We start from the raw sequence: 16,671 nt of genomic DNA, 5'->3' as shown, positions 1-16,671 counted from the left end.
TTATTATTTCTATCACTAAAAAGTAATTTTACAAAACAAAGAGGGATGTATGAACATGTATGGATAATCATATTTCATATATGATTATTTCGTACATTTATGAATTTTTATGTACGTTTTATACATGTTTATGAATTTTTATGTACGTTTTATACATATTCATGCATGAAAAATTTTTTACCGGGATTTTTTTCTAAAAAATGTCAAACATCGCCAAAAAAAGTCATTTTTTACATATACATTGAACTTCAATTATCTTGGAAATATGACGTGTTAAAATTTTTTGCTCGCGGCATCGTTTTTAGCATTCAAAAATCTATAAGAGACATGTAGTCCGGTTCAAAGTAATTTTTTGCTGTAAACTAGTGTTACTTTTGCTATTTTTATACTTTATTTCTTTTAATTTAATCCAAAAAATTCTTATTTTAATTTAATGTTATATATTGAAATTTTTAGTTTTCCTGTCTTGATACAGTTTTTGTTTTGGTTAATCTTTTTTTCCAATAAAAAATATTATATAATATATAATAGTCATACGTAATCAGTTGTACGATGATCGGTTTAGATATGAGAGGAGAATATGTAAAATAGATTACATAAACTAATGACGTCTATTTGCAAATCATATTTGAGAAAAAGATACCTATGTGAATATAAGATGCTCGTTAGTCTTGTTACACATTTTTCAAATGTTTTTTCTCATCATTATAAAGCGCTGCGTGCTATCTGTATTGTGTCGGCAAACAAGAGGCTGAATACTTTGAACATCATGAACAGATGCATCTCGGACTGTGTACGTGTCAACACTTTATGCATCCTGTTTCTCTCAAAATTTGCACAAACAATCTGATATTTTCTAGGTGTTTATCCAAACAATAAAATATATACTACTGTGTCCAAAAAGTAAGACCAATTTTCAATTTAAATTGCGCGGATATATCGAATGTGAGAAATATTTTTTTTTCTAAATTCGTAGCACTGTGACAGACATCTGTGTCAAACTTCACATCATAAACGACATTAGTGTTTCAGCTGCGCTTGGTTTTTTACGACGCAAAAAGTGTTTTTTCCGATTTTTACAATGTGTGATTTTGTTGAGCAAAGAAGTTGCGTTAAATTTTGTTTGCGAAATCAAATTTCTTGTGCAGAAACGTTTAGGATGTTGCAGAGAGTCTTTGGTGAGCAGACTTTGTCGGAAAGAAATGCTTACAAGTGGTATAAACAGTTCAAAGAAGGCCGAAAATGAGTTGAAGACAAAGTGATGAAAATCAAGGTGATGTTGACAGTTTTCTTTGATTATCGTGGTGTTGTGCACTATGAATTCCTTCCACCGGGCCAAACTGTTCACAAGGAATATTATTTGAGTGTTATGCGTCGTTTGCGTGAAGCTATTCGCAAAAAGAGGCCGGAATTGTGGAAAGACAACTCTTGGTTTTTGCACCACGATAATGCGCCATCTCACACTGCATTGGTCCTTCGAGATCATTTTGCTAAAAATTCGACCCATATCGTTCCACAACCACCTGATTTAGCACCGTGTGACTTCTGGCTATTCCCTAAACTCAAAAGACCGCTCCGGGGACACCGTTTTAACTCGATTGAAGAGATACAAGCTGAATCGAAGAAAGCTTTGAAGGCCATTCCGGAAATCGACTTTAACAATTGTTTCGAGGATTGGAAAAAACGTTGGCATAAGTGTATTGTGTCTGAGGGAGATTACTTTGAAGGCGACGAAATAGATTTGAAATAATAAATAAATATTTAAGAAAAAAAATTGAAATTGGTCTTACTTTTTGGACACAGTAGTACACTTGCAGAATATTACAGTATAAGTAATATTATTCATTTAGAAAATACTTTAAACCCGCCTTTTCGTTTTTTGCCTTATTTACGATTCCAGTCGAAGCTTATAGACTATTTTGCATATTCGAACAAATTGCTAACCCATGTCTGCCGATATTAAAATATCAACACTATGGCAATTTTGACGTCTTTCTCCGCTAACATGTGGCCTTGCAAGATCTGTTTTCAATACAACTTTTGTCAAATTTACACAGGCATGAAGATCTTATTTCTTAATTTTAATTATTATAATTATCATTTTAAGAAAGTATGTTTTTATTTTTATATATCTTTAATATACTAGTAGAATAACTTAGAATAACTGTAATGGAAATCTATATCGATAATTATTTTCTTTTACTTTTATATATTGAGAAAAAATGTATTAAATTTTAATAAATATTTATTCCTTTATGAACTCTTCAATAAATAGATTTAAATTGATGAAGATTCTGTAATAGTAGAAATGTATTGTTATTTAAACTATAAATACATTATTATATTTTCTAACATCTCACTTGCTCGATCATTGTTTATTTTAAATTGTATTATTATTGCTGTGCAACTGAACGAGCATCAATTTTAATTGTTTTATTTAATAAATATTTGTTTGAATAATACTAATTTAACATTTACTTAAGGTAAATTAAATATTTATTAAATGAAAAAAGTAGTTAAATCAAATTAACGGTTCTTATATCAAATAAATGTATCAAGTAAATCTAAATAAATATGTTTATATTTAGTAAATCTTCAGCTAATACTATTCAAACAAAAATTTATTAAAATTTAGTACCTTTTTCTTAGGGCATGAGTCACCAAAGCACAAGTTGTGTGTATACGTATGTATTTTTATGTGTGCATATATTTTAACGAAGAAAAAAGGAAATTTTGCAATTCATTCGATGCGCTTTATTGATGCATTGCACATACAGCACGTTAAAATGAATCGCGATGTGATTTAATTACAGTCGAGTTGTAAATTGAAACAAAGAGAGACAACTTTACTATATATAGAAATGATGTTTAATACAACTTTTATTACTTCTTGTGATCACGATCAGTAATGTGACGTATACGTTTTGATCTAAGTCATGTACCGAAAAATTATCCAGATAATTAAAATTTAAATAAAATTTTACCAAGCCTTACTACTATAAATATTATATATCAATAATAAGATTGAAAGACCGCTAATGTTAAACATAATACTTTAAATGAATTTACAATAGTTCAACATCTTAACGTTCTGACCGTTATGGCGCTTCTTAATTTAAAGTATTATATAAATACATATATCTTTGAACTAGAAAAGTCTTATTTTTATAAGTTTTTGTCTGCAAGCTGATAAGTGAGATTATATAATTAAGTTTTTTTCTTATAGGAGAAACACGCACTGAATTCAGTGAACACATGCTGAAGACAATTCTATCTTTACTTACAAAAGAAGATAAGCTTTTCATCTTTCCTTATAACAGTATAGTAGTGTATAAAATATATTGATGCATTTATACAGCCACTATTTTACGAATGATTAATAATTTTAATTTAACATTACGTGCACGTGTTATAAAATATATCATAAAAATCGCTTGTATTTATTAACATTCATTTGCACGTTTTGTATAAAAAAGTCATCATTTATTAATTATTCCAATACAGACAACATGATTGTTAAATTTGAAGGAGTGTTGAATAACCAAAGATAATGTTGTATAATCTGCCAGTGAATAATGGCCTTTATTCTAATATTTCTGAAATCAATTACTCATAGTTTATTGTTGCTATGACGACGCAGAACAAGGCGGCCTTGCCTTTGATTGTCAGACAATACAATCAAGGTCCCAGGTTTTCCATTGCATCCGAGTCTTCTTTGTAGGTTCGGCTCTGCGGTGGGTCATTGAATATCTCGATCTCGGACGGTTCAACACGCCTCTGCTGCAAATCACCAAATATCACAGAGTGTTCAGTCAAAACAACTTTAAATTCTCATAATCGATTCTGTACCTCGGAACAATGTTGAATTGGTGCCAGTTCTACTGTATCTTGCTATATACATCCGTATTGGCAATGGAAGAGAAGACTGCTCTCGATACGCCCCTTAACATCATGTTGCTCCGTGCCTTGCGAAATTGGAGTTTCGATGCTTTCGGTATGTTTAATTAGTAATATGAATGGTACAAAATTCTTTGAGAATTCTATTCTTATATTTTCCTCGTGAATTGCATTAGAAACACACTTAAGGCAAGAACATATGATAGACAAGTGTCGGCTAATGATTGCATCGTTTTATGGAAAACAATTAAAATTGTGTTACTCATATATGCGATTACACACACTGCCAAGGATTTTACATAAACCGCACAACAGTCGGCCTCTTTCTATCGTGTGCTCTTATTATCATTTTATTATAGTGTCAATGCTGAAATCTTTTTCTAAGGACAAGAATACACAATAGACAAGTGCGGCCGACTACTGTGTCGATTATAGGAAACAATTAAAATTGTGTCATACTCATGTACACGGTTGCATACATATGCATTATCAGGAACTTTTATTAACAACTCTTCGTTTATGTGTACTCTTGCCCTAAATAATTTTGCAATTTTTATTTTGATATAAGATTAAAATTACAGACCTTCATTTCAAATTCATCATTATATTAAAGCTAAAAATTTTGTTTAAAAATCCTGATATGTAGAGGAGACAGTTGTGGAATAGGTGAAGAGTTATAAAATCAATATCTTATGTAGTTTGCGCTGTGTGTGTTGTGCATTTTGAGAGCGACCATCTTTAAAGCGAAAATGACTTCTTCACAGTGTGAAAACGTTATAACACATTATTAATGATCATTAATGTTTACTATATCGTAAAAGCTGCATTTCATTGTCAGTTTTGTAAATAGTAGACAATTCTACAGATATGTATTCTTCATGCAATTTTAAGAAATATATTGAGACAGAAACACCACTTCAGTGGCTACGTGGTATCATTTTATTCGTGTTTAATATTTGATGTATAACAAAAATAAAATTAACTAAAAGCTTAATTAATTAAAACTTACGCTCAGAAATAATATTTTCAAATAAGAGTGAAATGGTACATATTAAACAAAATGGAAGCTTTCGGATATATGACATATTAATTTTCTAATTTCACTTTATAATTTCAATTTTGTAGATTAAATGTAGCTTTCAAATAATATAATTAAATTAAATTTGACAATTAAATGTGTGCGTGTATTCGATATGTGAAGTTATATCGCGCAGCGAATACAATATTGAATTATTCACAGTAAAATCTTAAATGTTTAAACATTTAAGATTTCATTGTCTCGTAAATAATTTGATAGTTAATTAAGAATGAAATATTATTTCAGTTAATAGAAACAATCTTGTTTCTCCGTTTCTCCGAGATATAATCGCTAGATGAGTATCGTCACACTGAAAAAAATTTACTAAATCTTAATATATATTTCTTTTAATTGTATTTACAGTAAATAAACATTTCAATAAAAATAAATATTTATTTAATAAAAAAAATAGTTAAATCAAATTAATGGTTTTTGTATCAAACAAATATATGTTTACATTTATTTGTTATATTTAGTAAATATTTATTCAGAACTATTCAAACAAATATTTATTAAAATTTAGTATTTTTTTCAGTGCAAAGAGTTTTCATGTTGCGTGTGCGTGTGCGTGTGCGTGTGTGTTGCATTAATATATTTTTATTTATCTGTTACCATTAAGTGTTGATGTATTTAACTATAAGTAATTGATTGCACGAAAAAAGTTAATTAAAAACGTATGTTGAACCTGTATAGCGATATGTATATATATATATTGTTGCATCCGCGACAATCGTTCCGAATCGTTAATGTCCGTAACGCTCCCGCGCACTCACGTTCTCGAATTGCGGAAATAATAACATATATACATGAAAAGGGCATACGATCTTAATTAGGTTTTACAGAAGTTATTGGAACCCCCGTGAAGTGCTTGGTCTACTTTAATCGTTTTCAGAGAGATGATTGCAAATCTAAGGGAAGTTTTTCAGCAATTTCAGTCGGTAAACTTAAAGATAAATCCTAAGAAGTGTAACTTTTCGAGAAGGGAGGTTAGATATTTAGGACACAATTTCGGCTAGGGGAATTGCTTATTAATATATGCAGAAAAGATTGCTGTCGTAAGGGACTGCAGCCTATTCCGCATAGCAAGAAATAAGTACGAAGCTCTTCAGATCGTATTACCGTAAATTTGTGAAGCGATGCTCCATCTTGGCTAAACCTCTTTATAAACTCACTGAAGAGTAAATTTGTTTGGGGGAAGGCCAGAAGGCCTTTGAAGAACTGAAGCAAGCGTTGATATATCTTGCAATTCTCTCCTTTCCAGAGGAGAAGAAAAGAAGTTTATCTCGGATAAATCTCTAAAATGTCGCACGTGCGACGTTCCGAACTGTAAACAACTGTAAATGTATGTGACGCTCCCGCGCACTCACGTTCTTGAATCGCAGAAATAGTAATACATATATAAAAAGGGCACAAGACTCTTTATTGAGCACACAAAGGCAACAATAACGACGATAAAAGTAAGAGAAGCGAGCTCGTTCGTCCGCTTTGACACAGCTTCCAGCTAAGATCAAATTCAAACGCGGTCAGCGTCCCCTTGGAAATCACGTGTCATTTCGTCTTAGGGTGCTGTCCTATGACAGTTGGATTTCGGAAAACGGAATCTCGGAAAAGTATTAAAGTGGGAATCAACCAGAATTATTAGGAAGCATTACTGTTCGTCTGCACATATACGTTAAATACAAGATTATCGAAATTGAATTCTATAGTATAAAAAGAAATTCATTATTAATAAATAATTGTTGTGACAGCACCCTATGACAGCACCCTTACTCGTAACATGATTTAATGTGCAGAAATTCGATGTATCACAGGCGTAACAATATATACTAATATATATATATATATTATTACGCCCGTACATCGAATATATATATATATTATATATCCACCAACAGTCTTAAAACATTTTCGAATAGATACTAAGGGCGCGTTCCATTAAATATTGTTTAAGGTGCTAAAATTCAATTAGGGTGCGTTCCACTCGACGTTCGCAACACTCGCGGGCATCATTTCATTGTTATTGTTTTTAGGTATTAAGGAGCTTTTCTATATAATTCGAAAATCGTAAAACGTAGTTCGTAAACACTGATGCAGAATGAAGATTTGCGTTTGTTTTTTCATTGCATGCAGTTGGTTTTCGTTTGTATGTGTCTTGCGTGCGGTGATCGTCATTTTGCGTCTGCGTTTGCGAATTACGTATTAAGCTTCTCGAATTATATAGAAAAATATCTTAATACCTAAACAATAACGATAAAATGATGCTCCCGAGCGTTGCGAACGTCGAGTGGAACGCTTAGCTGATATTATTTCGCAATTATTTTGATGGTTTCTAAGATTATTACGACGCTTTCAAGCATAATGAATAAGATAAACATACGAAGAGAACATACGTATACTAATCACTGTATACAAAATATTTCATTTCTCTCCGTAATGTTGCGATGAAGCTTACTAATTGTAATTAGCTTAATAAGCCTACGAAGTATACGAGGAAAACAGATAAACGGAAATATAACAGGAAAACAGATATGTACACCAAGTCACTATATACAGAATATTCCATTTCTCTTGAGCAACATTTCTAAACAGATTATTTAATTATTTTTGATCTCTCCTTAATAAAAATATCAAAGACTCAAGAATTTTTTAATTATAGGAGCGAAAGAAGAAGAAAAAGTTGTCTTTTAAATTAAACTTTGGAAGACTAAAATAAATTCTAAAATTATATTATTCTTAACTAATTTTATGTAGAAATGTCATTAATATAATTATAATGTAAATAAAATTGACAATAAAAGTTTTCAAAAGTAATTTCACAAATGATAAGAAAATATTTGTAATAAAATAACGCAAAATATCCAATATATTCTTACAATTTGTGTTTTGAAATTTTTGTTTTTTAGTATTTTACACATACAAATACATCGTGATCCTTTCTTAGTGTATAAAGTAGTTTACTATATGCATATAATTTATGTACATCGATAGTGTATAATAATAACAATTAATAATAAGGTAATTCTGATTCAAATGGATATTATACATTTTTTCCGTTATAAATATATATTTTAACTGATAGACAGTATCATAAACTTTTACGCGAGGAATCATGCGTTATATTATTTATATGCGCGATATTCAAAGATACGACATGCGAGATAATACGAATGATATAAATACTTATGTTTCCGCAACACGTTATACATTAGCATTAAAGATGAATAATGTGTACGTAATTATCTGAATTTTTATGAATAATTAAAATGCTTTGAATAATTAAATTCTCGTCATTTAATCTCTATACATATTCATTTATAATTATACATACATTTATAATTATATCAGATTATATTTATAATTTATACATATATAATATATATATATTATATTAAAGAAATATTTTGAGAATTTTGCGAAGCTGCGATGTTACACTGTGATGATTTTCTAAGGACAAAAAATTCTTACGTTATATAATAATAATTAAGATTGTAATGGTACAATTTCTACCTGCGCTTTTAATTCTTTTATCTTGAGTTTTTTCTCATGAAAAAACATTGCTTCTGCTGTATAATCAAACATTGTTATCTTCTGTAATCTATAATCAAAGGAAGCAATTTTTTTCCGGTAAACGCGATAAGCGAATGTAACTCGCGTCTTCGCGATACTTCTTCCTACTTTGTTTAGCTGCTCTTCTGCATAATTCATCGTCTTGTCTGATAATTCGATGCACGTAGCGTACTGCATTTAGGATCTCATTATTCTGTACTTCATCATTATTTAACTATGATACCTTCGTTCCTTTTGCTAAATTCGACATATAATTTAAAATGTCAAATTACATAATTGTGTATCATAAATTCCTTAAAAGATGAATTTATAAAAAAAATATGGACTTACTTTTTTTATAAATTCATGTTTTTTGTATTGAATTTATGGCACAATTATGTAAAAATCTAAACTTTTACGAATAAGTGAAAATAATTTATTTCCTAAATTTATTTTTTTAACGACAAAATTTATGACATTATATAATTTGATATTTCAAATTATACATTTGACATTTCAAGTCTGACAACACGAATCATGCGATAAATAAAAAAAGTGAAGGTCTTAGCAATAAATTAAACATATTTACCAAAAGAAATAAACTGACAAAGTAGTATAAAATGTATAATTTATAATTTTAAATTAAGAAGCGCCATAACGGTCAGAACGTTAAGCTGTTGAACTATTGTAAATTCATTTAAATGAATTTACAATAGTTCAACATCTTAACGTTCTGACCGTTATGGCGCTTCTTAATTTAAAATTATTATGTTTAACATTAGCGGTCTTTCAATCTTATTATTGTATAATTTATATATTTTCATTTTTAAAAATGAATTTATTTTGTAAAAGTAAATTTGTAAAATAAAATGTATAATCATTTCAACCAATTACACTGTATAAAAATAATCATAACTATTAAAATATTCTGTCTATCTTCACAAATTGAATTTCTTTATTTGAAGAAATTTATGATAAAAAGTAGATGTTTTTGATAGTTATGGTTATTCTTATATTGTAATTGGTCAACAAAACATTTCATATTATTCTGTACTTTATTAAATTAAGTCAATCCAAAAATAGATTTAATTAATTTCGTAAATTAAATCCATTTTTTAGAGACATAATTTATGCAAATTTATTTATTTTACTGTGTGTACTATCTTCTTTGTAAATTGTAACACCCGATTTCTCAATTTCGCAGGTAGAACAGGAATGGAGGAAAAATATTTGCAAATAGCAAGAAGAGCAAATAAAGTGCAAGAAACTATTCCCAACTATGTTCCATTTCCTTGTAATGTGACAGGTAGGTTTTTAAGAATTTATTTTTCATTTTTTTATTAACAATTATTTATTTCCATAATTATTTTGTCTCTTTACAAGTTAGTATGAACATACACTTGTATAAAAAAACATCATCATTAAAAATTATGAAACTTTACCAGTAACATCTTTAACCCAGCGTGAGTGAGGTCGGGTATTTCATACCCAGACATTTTTAAAACAAATATTTTTGCTTGTTATTGTGTTTCATGGAACTCCGCTCTCTTAGTAGTTGGAGAGAAGGGTGCGGAGAGGGGTTTGCATTTTTACGAAATAATTATAACCTAGCGTTTTAAGTGCAAAAATAATTTCAAACACAAAATTATTATTTTATTATGTTGATAAGTTTAGAACATCCAGGAGAAAGTAATATAATGTAATAACGAATCATTATATAGTATTATTATAAGCAAAAATCTTTGAATAAATATATGGGTAGGTATATGATACCTATCTCATAGTCGGTGTAACAATTACCCACCTCATTCACGCCGGGTTAACAAATAAATAAGGCATTTTACTTGTAGTTCAATATTTTTAAATGTCTATGTTCGTTTAACTAATTAAAATTTTTCTTTTAGCAAAATTAACTGTTGCGCAATTTTGTATATATACAATTAATAATAAAATTCTTATACAATTTTAATAATTTAAAATTTTGTTACGGAGCAAGTTTATTTAACTAAAAAGTGTAATTTCATTTCAATCATTATTTCCATAAAAATTACTGTATGTCAATTCGACGTTTCATTGAAGAATAATCGATTCCAAGTTGTGTAGTTAACCAAATTATTATTAAAACAATAATAGACGTATAAAACAATGTGTACTTGAAAGAAATCTGCTTGACTGATGATAAATTTTAGGTGGTCGGTCATCAGAAGTGCCAGAATCGGTACATAAATTAAGACCAGGTGATATTGATGTCATTGCTGCGATGGGTGATTCTCTTACGGCTGGAGCTGGGATTTTTGCAGACAATGTGCTTCACGTCGCCATAGAAAACAGAGGAGTTACTGCGACTGGTGGAGGCCAAGGCACGTGGAGAGAATATTTAACTCTTCCCAATATAATTAAGGTAAACTGAAATTAAATTTTGTAACCTCCTTAGCGAAATGCAACATGAACAACGCGTAAGATGTAATAGATAAAAAATGAAAATCGGTTGTAGTTAAACGTGGAAGTTAAATCCAAAGAGGATTAGAACTAATTCTCTTTGGTTAAATCAAATGTATTTAAAATATTTAAAATCAGTGAAATATCTAATATATTACAATTATTTTTATAATATTCCAAATTGTATTAATGCAATAATAAAAAATCATCCCTGCTGAAAAAAATCACATCACAAAGTTATATAAGGAAATTATGTAATTAAAACATATATTGATTTTTTAAAATTACATAATTTGTAAAGTCTCACGACAATATGTTTTTTTTCTTCTATTTCTATTTAATTATTTAAAATTCGATCACTACAAAATCATACGATAGATAAAAAAATTATTTCTAATATTATGTGATTTTTCAAATTACGTGATTTTAAAAAATTACGTACTAATTTGGAACAATCAATTATGTGATTTGCTTGTTTTAATTATATGATTTCGTCATGTAACTTTGTGACATGATTTTTTTTAGTAGGGATAAATGTGCTATTAAAAAATTAAATACTTTTGTTATCATATGTACGTATTTATAAATACATATATATATATTTCAGTTTTTGCACATACATACATATATGTATTTTTTTTTATTACTTAAAATTTATTACCGATTATTCCAGTATTTTTCCATCAGTGCAATATTCCATATGCGTTACATTTAGAAATCCTATAATAGAGTCTGGTCACGAACGATTTTGTCAAGCTTTTACAAGAGAGAGAAAGGTATATACACTTTCTCTTTGTAAGTATATATATACATATACTTATGTACGATAGTATATATATGTATATATGTATATATACTATCTCACTCTATAATCTAATTGAAATTGTAGAGTGTAAGTTAACGTGAGAGATAATATACGGAGAAGAATATATGTATTTTTCTTTTTTATAAATTTTTAATAAAATCGTTCCTGACCAGACTTTATTATAAAGTGTTTATAGTTATATTATTTTTTTAATAGCATTTTTTGTTTGATCACAGAACTCCGAGTCAATTATTTTTCATTTCTTACGTATAAAGTATAAATGAATAAAAAATCCCTGGTAAGATAAAATAGTTTGTCTCTTCGTGAATTGTTTTTCAATAAATGATAATTAAAAAGGACTTTTAATCTTTAAAATACAATTGAAGCTAAATTATATCAGGGCTAATTAAGTTTTGCTAAGAGAATCAGCGCAGTTATTCAGACATAAATTATTAATTACAATTAATTAGATGTAGATGAGATGATATCCTTTTTATTTTCACCAATTGGACGTTTCAACTCTCCTCCTCAACAATATAGATATAAATATAACCAAGATGTAATTAAGAAAACCAATATAATTAAGAAGCTCAGATATACATCAAGATTCTTTTTTAAATTATGTGACGCATGATGCATCTTATCAATTTTGTAATGTCGGTGCCGGTAAAACAATGACAAGGCAATCGACATTTTTTTCGCAACACGCAATTCAACATCTTTAGCTTTACTATTTAAAGAAACAGAGAAGGAATTGTTGCAAAAGGATTTTAGCATAACATTAACATAATCATATATCTTTGTTTCGCGTTGAACTGCCTCTTTTATTTAGACTTTCGTCAATGATTGCATTCGATCTTCACGAGACGCTCGTGTCTCGTATTTTAGAGATTATAATATATTAAGTGTGTAATTTTCTACTTCTTCTTAACTTTTGAACAGTAGATTACCAGCACAGCCATCGATTATTCCTGACTAATAGCAAATCGTTTTATGTATGCTACAAGTGGCTTTTCATTTCAAAATCATGTTTACATTGCAGCTTTGACAAAAAATATTAAGCGTTTTTTTTCCTTACTTTAGTAAATGTCTTACAGAAAATTTCTTTTCTTTTAATTAATTTTATTTTGTTAATTTGTTAACTGGTTAACATTATTTAACGTTTTAGTTAAAAAATTGGTTTATGACAGTTACTATAAATTATCTTTTTCCTTTTAATTATTGAGAACTCTTTAAATGTTGGTAATTAATAGGAAACAATACAGATTATAAGAGTTTCAGATTATAATGAAAAAAATATAGGTGCCTAATATTTTTGGCCAAGATTATATAGATTCCTGAAATATATTCTTTCCTAAAAGCTTATATTGTATTGCTATATAGTCTTATATAATAAAAAGAAAAAAGAAAAATTTTTTTACCAGAACATTAAGCAATTCGCCGAGCGAAAGTTAACGTAATTCAGGACGTAATATTAATTAATGGGGTCATTGTCATAATCATCATTAAGTAATATTAATTTATATTCATGATTTTTTACGAGCTCTCTAATTTCTTTCCTTACTTTAATAAATGTCTTACCTAAAAATTTCTTTCCTTTTCAATTAATTTTATTTTAAATAATTCTAGAGAGTTTACAATTAAAATCACGATTTTTTATTTTTAAGATTTTGTAATTTGGCTGAATAATAATTAAAAAAGTTAATATATATGAACCTGCTGGATGAATATTAACGTAGATAACAAAAATTATATTCTGAGAGAGGAGTAATTCTAAAGACTGACAATTATAAGTAGAAATTAGATCGATAAGAATATAAAATATATATCTATATATATATATCAATTTAAAAAATAATCCTATCTTCAATTGTGTGAAGCGGATCTTAATGTGTGCTTAATAGTATTCATATCCAAATTTTTACAAAAACATCTAAAGCAAGCTTGTCCAAAATTTCGAAATTCGGCTCGTGAGTCGAAACGCTTTCTATCTATCCGCCGTGCCGCAGCTGTCTTAATAGAGCGAGACACGTGGACAGGTAGAAACGTTTCAACTTACGAGGACAGGCCTGATTTAAAGACTATATAATCAAATAATACGTGTGTGCGTGTACAAATTAATCACCTAAAAATTTTTAATGCAGGAATTCAACCCCAATTTGATAGGATTTGCATTGGGAGACTCTTTGACCACTCACAAAGCATCGCAATTGAATATTGCTGAATCCGGTGCCGAATCCGTGGATATGATATACATGGCGCAAGTGCTGGTCAAAAAGATAAAAAATGATCCGCGGATAAATGTGCAGAAACATTGGAAGGTATATTGCGCTAGACAAATTCAGTTCGTTACAACGAGAAAAATTCAGTACAATATATGCTATTATACAAACTACGTTTTGTCATTTGTAATTATTCAATTAAAAACTACACTTTATAGTTTTAAGCTAACTGTTTCTACAACAAAAAACTAAACGGAGCGTTTCATTGCTTGTCACAACGTAAAATTCGGGTATCCGCGGACCCATTACTCGTGTATAGATTTGGACCGGTTCCGCGGGTAAAATTTATCGCCCAAAAAACTTTTCTCACTACGTGAGAACCACTGACAATAATAAAGTAGCTTGATTAAAATTATATAAAATTATGTAAAATTATTCTGATTTGTAGTTGGTTTCGCTGATGATTGGAGCCAATGACTTTTGTACTGAAATGTGTTGGACTTCATCACCTTGGTCAATTCTTGAAAATCACAAGACCGATCTACTTCAGGTTTTGCGGATATTAAGAGATAATTTGCCACGGACTTTTGTAGCGTTGATTCCGCCGCCACATTTAAAGAACTTGGTCGATACTCGTAAAGGAAGACCATCATTGAAATGTTTCGTTGCAACGGACATCGAGTGTTCCTGCATGTTTGGTCTCACATTTCGACGTTATAGATCAATGTATTATGATATTATACGACAGTAAGTAAATAACATAAAACAGAAAATAATCTAAATTATATTATTTATCAAACGTTAAAAATAATTACTTTTTAAAGTAATTTTAATTCAATCTTCAGTTATATATATGTATATGAAGTAGGGATGTAATCGGATACAGCTAATGTCGGATATTGGATATTTTCCAAATATAAAAAGTATATTAGTGATACTAAGAGTTTTCAGAGCATTCACACCATGATGCACGTCATTTCAATATAAAATTTTGACCGGATATGTATACTATACATTGCCAAAAATCAAATACTAGCTGGATATCCGGTTGCATCTTTTTAATTATCAGATATATTAAATTAGAAATATATATTTAAAAATGTGTAATATTATAAATTAATATTATTATTAATATATTGTATTATTATTATTATCACTATAACTGATAGCAAAATGCGGATTGATTAAAAATTTGAAAATATGTTTTAGATGGCAGATGCTAGATATGGAAATCGCTGATTATCCAGAATTTCAAAAAGACGACTTTGTAGTTGTAGCCCAACCTATCTTAATGGACATAACTATACCACTTGCTTCAGATGGATATACCGATATGACATATATGAGCAGCGATTGTTTTCATGTTAGTCAAAAAACCAATGCTCTTTGTAAGTTTGTTCAGAATTCTTTAAGAAGTGTTTTACTAATAATTAAGTAAATAATAAAAAAAACTATTAAATATTAATAATCAAATCAATAGTTAAAAAATTAATCTTTTATATTCAAAATGTTTTGCATAAAATGTGTTTTATTTCTCAATCCGATTTTTAAATATAATGAAACAATAATGTGAGAAAGTGCAACAATATTATTTGGCAGAATGTTAACCTAATATTAACCAGTTTAATCTATTTGACTACCTTCACGTGTAGTTTAGATTGTCTAATTGTAACAGTCGCGTTAGTGTCGAGTTAGCTTAAGTTTTTAAATAGGATAAAAAAGAATTTGATACAAATGTTCAAATATGTTTCATGAAATTGAACTAACTCTAAACTAATTAGAATATTTTTAATTATTTAGAAACAATCAGAAAATTATTTAGAAAATCTTTTCTATTCTTACAGTTGCAAACGGTTTATGGAACAACTTGTTGGAAACAGTGGGTGCTAAATCGACGACATGGACCGAACTTTTTCATAAATTTCACTGTCCAACGCTGGAGAGACCCTATTTGATTACAACATTAAATTCAAAGCAACAATTTATTACTACTACAACTACCGCTGCGTTTCAAACGAGAAATATTGGCACTTGACGAAAGAGAAAGTGTCGATAGCATTATTAGGTCATCAATCATAGTTACGATCCCGTGATTTTTAAATAGAGTCGCAGTATCAATTATTTAAGCGTAAACAAAATACTATGATGCGTTTATTAACCCTTTACAGAACAGAAATGGAATAGATAGAAAATTATTTCTATGCCAATTTTATATTCCATGATACTATAAAGAATTAAATAATATTAATTTGTCAAATACTTTATCATTTGCCATCTTCTATCTATACAGATTGAATACGTAATTTAATTTAATTGTACTTAATATACTTTTAGGATATTATACTGTGAACTGTGCAATAAACGTGTGAACGATGTATTTAATATTATTTCCAAAAATAGTTCAATAAAAGAGAACCTTTTAATACTTAAAAATTTTTCTCTTTCTACGTATAAGATATGAAATTTTAAACGGGTTTGAAAAGCAAAGTCTCATCTCGTAATATTTGCTGTAGCCTTTTACTCACTCTTACTCACCTCTACCGCATAGGAATACGAAAGAATGCAGGGGAACCGTAAATATGGTCATCGTACAGGTGGGGATTACATCGATGGGCACGAGAACGACTCTTTCTTCAACATGCTTCATTCATGTTTAGTAGTGTCATCCGGTAGTATCGGTGAAG

The 16,671-nt window shown here is 29.0% G+C and overlaps 1 protein-coding gene across 1 annotated transcript; it reads left to right on the top strand.

Annotated features, from left to right (window-relative positions):
- Window positions 1–3,732: 3,732 nt before the first annotated feature.
- LOC108731406 (phospholipase B1, membrane-associated) lies at window positions 3,733–16,154 on the top strand. Its single transcript, XM_018461734.1, has 7 exons — window positions 3,733–3,994; window positions 9,726–9,827; window positions 10,711–10,922; window positions 13,910–14,086; window positions 14,436–14,734; window positions 15,197–15,375; window positions 15,832–16,154. Exons 1-7 carry the CDS (start codon window positions 3,859–3,861, stop codon window positions 16,020–16,022), a joined length of 1,296 nt encoding a protein of 431 aa, XP_018317236.1. The 5' UTR covers window positions 3,733–3,858; the 3' UTR covers window positions 16,023–16,154.
- The last annotated feature ends 517 nt before the right edge of the window (window positions 16,155–16,671 follow it).

Source organism: Mycetomoellerius zeteki, unplaced genomic scaffold, assembly GCF_001594055.1.
Source record: "Mycetomoellerius zeteki isolate Tzet28-1 unplaced genomic scaffold, Tzet1.0 scaffold126, whole genome shotgun sequence".
NCBI classification, from domain to species: Eukaryota; Metazoa; Arthropoda; class Insecta; order Hymenoptera; family Formicidae; genus Mycetomoellerius; species Mycetomoellerius zeteki.
The sequence above is the reverse complement of the archived record's forward strand: the minus strand, read 5'-3'. Positions and strand labels throughout refer to the sequence as shown.

Bases quoted from the DNA above. Each gene is read 5' to 3' on its own strand.
- LOC108731406 (XM_018461734.1), top strand. From the start codon at position 3,859: ATGTTGAATTGGTGCCAGTTCTACTGTATCTTGCTATATACATCCGTA. The intron at 9,828-10,710 runs GTAGGTTTTTAA...GATAAATTTTAG, and splicing joins ATTTCCTTGTAATGTGACAG to GTGGTCGGTCATCAGAAGTG. The intron at 14,087-14,435 runs GTATATTGCGCT...TCTGATTTGTAG, and splicing joins ATGTGCAGAAACATTGGAAG to TTGGTTTCGCTGATGATTGG.